The sequence below is a fragment of the Lactuca virosa genome, chromosome 5, assembly GCF_052849685.1.
Source record: "Lactuca virosa cultivar CGN04683 chromosome 5, Lactuca_virosa_CGN04683_v6, whole genome shotgun sequence".
In the NCBI taxonomy this organism is placed as follows: domain Eukaryota; kingdom Viridiplantae; phylum Streptophyta; class Magnoliopsida; order Asterales; family Asteraceae; genus Lactuca; species Lactuca virosa.
Window position 1 is genome coordinate 6,627,516 of NC_136430.1, and position 2,099 is coordinate 6,629,614.

Sequence of the window (2,099 nt, forward strand, 5' to 3'; positions counted from 1 at the left end):
TCCAAAAGCTAGCCATGGGACAAACTCCAAAAGTGATGGTTTTTGGGATATGTGCAACAATGGGACATCCTACGGATATATGTCCAATTCTTCAAGAAGATGAGGAACATGTAAATGCCACGAGAGAGTTCCAAAACTACCACAACAAGGCATCCGGTTACCAAAATGCATATAATTCAAGTTGGAAGCCAAATCCCAATATGAACTACAACCCGAGACCATTGCCTCAAAATGCATTGGTTAGACCTTCCTACCCACCCCAACCTCTCATACCAACATCCACAACCACACTATCAATCCAAACCGCACCCCCCACATCATCATCAACAACCTCCTCAATCTCAACCAAGTAGCTCCGGAATGTCTCTCGAAGATATTGTCAAATCCCTAGCCACAAGCACCCAACAATTCCAAAAAGAGACAAGAACTAGTATCTCTAACCTTGAAGCGCAAATGGGAGATATAGTTACATCCATAAGCAAGTTGGAATCCCGTGGTAAACTCCTTTCTCAAACCGAAAAGAACCCAAATGTCAATGTGGTGACCTTGAGAAGTGGCAAACAAACCGGAGAAAGTAGTTCAAAGAAGAAGCCAAGGGAAGAAGAGGAAGAAATAACGATCATTCCCATTGAAGAACCTATAATCAAGAACGATGCACAAGTCGGAGCCCCAAAGAAGACTACCCCTCTAGTGACACCAATAGCCACTCAACCACCGTTCCCTTCCCAACTTGCAATTTCAAAGAAGAATATGGAGGAGAAAGAGGTTTTGGACACCTTCCGAAAGGTGGAAGTAAACATTCCTTTACTCGATGCAATCAAACAAATTCCGAGATATGCAAAATTCTTGAAGGAGCTTTGCACCAACAAGAGAAAGTTGAAAGGAAATGAGAAAATCTCGATGAACGAAAATGCATCCGCGGTTTTACAAAGGAAGCTTCCACCCAAGTGTAAAGATCCCGGAATGTTCACGGTCCCTTGCAAGATTGGAGATGTCACTTTTAGTAGTGCTATGCTTGATCTTGGTGCCTCTATCAATGTCATGCCCTATTCGGTGTATGAATCATTGAATGTCGGACCCTTAAGTGAAACCGGTGTCATAATCTCTCTTGCAGATAAATCAAGTGTCTTTCCTAGAGGTGTTTTGGAGGACGTCCTAGTGTAAGTAAACCAATTGGTCTTCCCGACGGATTTCTATGTGATTGATCTAGATGAACAAGTGTCCTCAAAGTCGGGTATAATTTTACTTGGGAGACCATTTTTGAAGACGGCTAGAACAAAGATTGATGTGTATGCGGGAAGCTTAACAATGGAATTTGATGGTGAAACAATAAGTTTTAACATTTATGATGCTATGAGGTATCCTAGTGATGTTTCATCTTTGTGCTTTATAGATGTTGTCGAACCATTAACTCAAGAATTGTTCGAGTTGTCTAATGATGACATGTTGGAGATGGTTTTGAGCAAGGGGTTTGATTGTGCGAAATTAGCCAAAAAGTTGAAGCTCTACTCGCTAGACCCCGAAACTGAAAGATTAGTCAACAATTTGGAGATCAAGAAGACCACCCAATTTAGTGTGAAGTAAATTGAATTACCTCAAACTCACACGAGATTGCCACCCTCCCTTGTCCAACCGCCAGAATTAGAATTGAAGGTCCTTCCTCAACATTTGAAGTATGCGTACTTGGGAGACAACGAGACTCTTCCGGTCATCATTTCAACTCACCTAACCAAGTGTGAAGAAGAACAGCTCCTCAAGGTATTGAGGGAACATAAAGAGGCAATGGGTTGGGCGATTGCGGATATCAAAGGTTTGAGTCCCTCCACTTGTATGCACAAAATCTTAATGGAGGATGAATGTAAGCCGAGTAGAGACACACAAAGAAGGTTGAATCCGCCAATGATGGAAGTGGTCAAGAAAGAGATTTTGAAGCTCCTAGATATGGGAATGATCTATCCAATCTCGGATAGCAAATGGGTGAGCCCGGTTCAAGTCGTGCCGAAGAAGACGGGAATCACGGTGGTCGATAACAACAAAGGTATGATGGTCCCCACCCGTGTGCAAAACGGGTGGAGAGTATGTATTGACTACCGCAAACT

General features: G+C 42.7%; 1 protein-coding gene across 1 annotated transcript; it reads left to right on the forward strand.

Annotated features, from left to right (window-relative positions):
- The first annotated feature begins 360 nt into the window (after positions 1-360).
- On the forward strand, positions 361-1,164 carry LOC145110952 (uncharacterized). Its single transcript, XM_079047264.1, has one exon. The coding sequence runs from the start codon at positions 361-363 to the stop codon at positions 1,162-1,164; it is 804 nt and encodes a 267-aa protein (XP_078903390.1).
- The last annotated feature ends 935 nt before the right edge of the window (positions 1,165-2,099 follow it).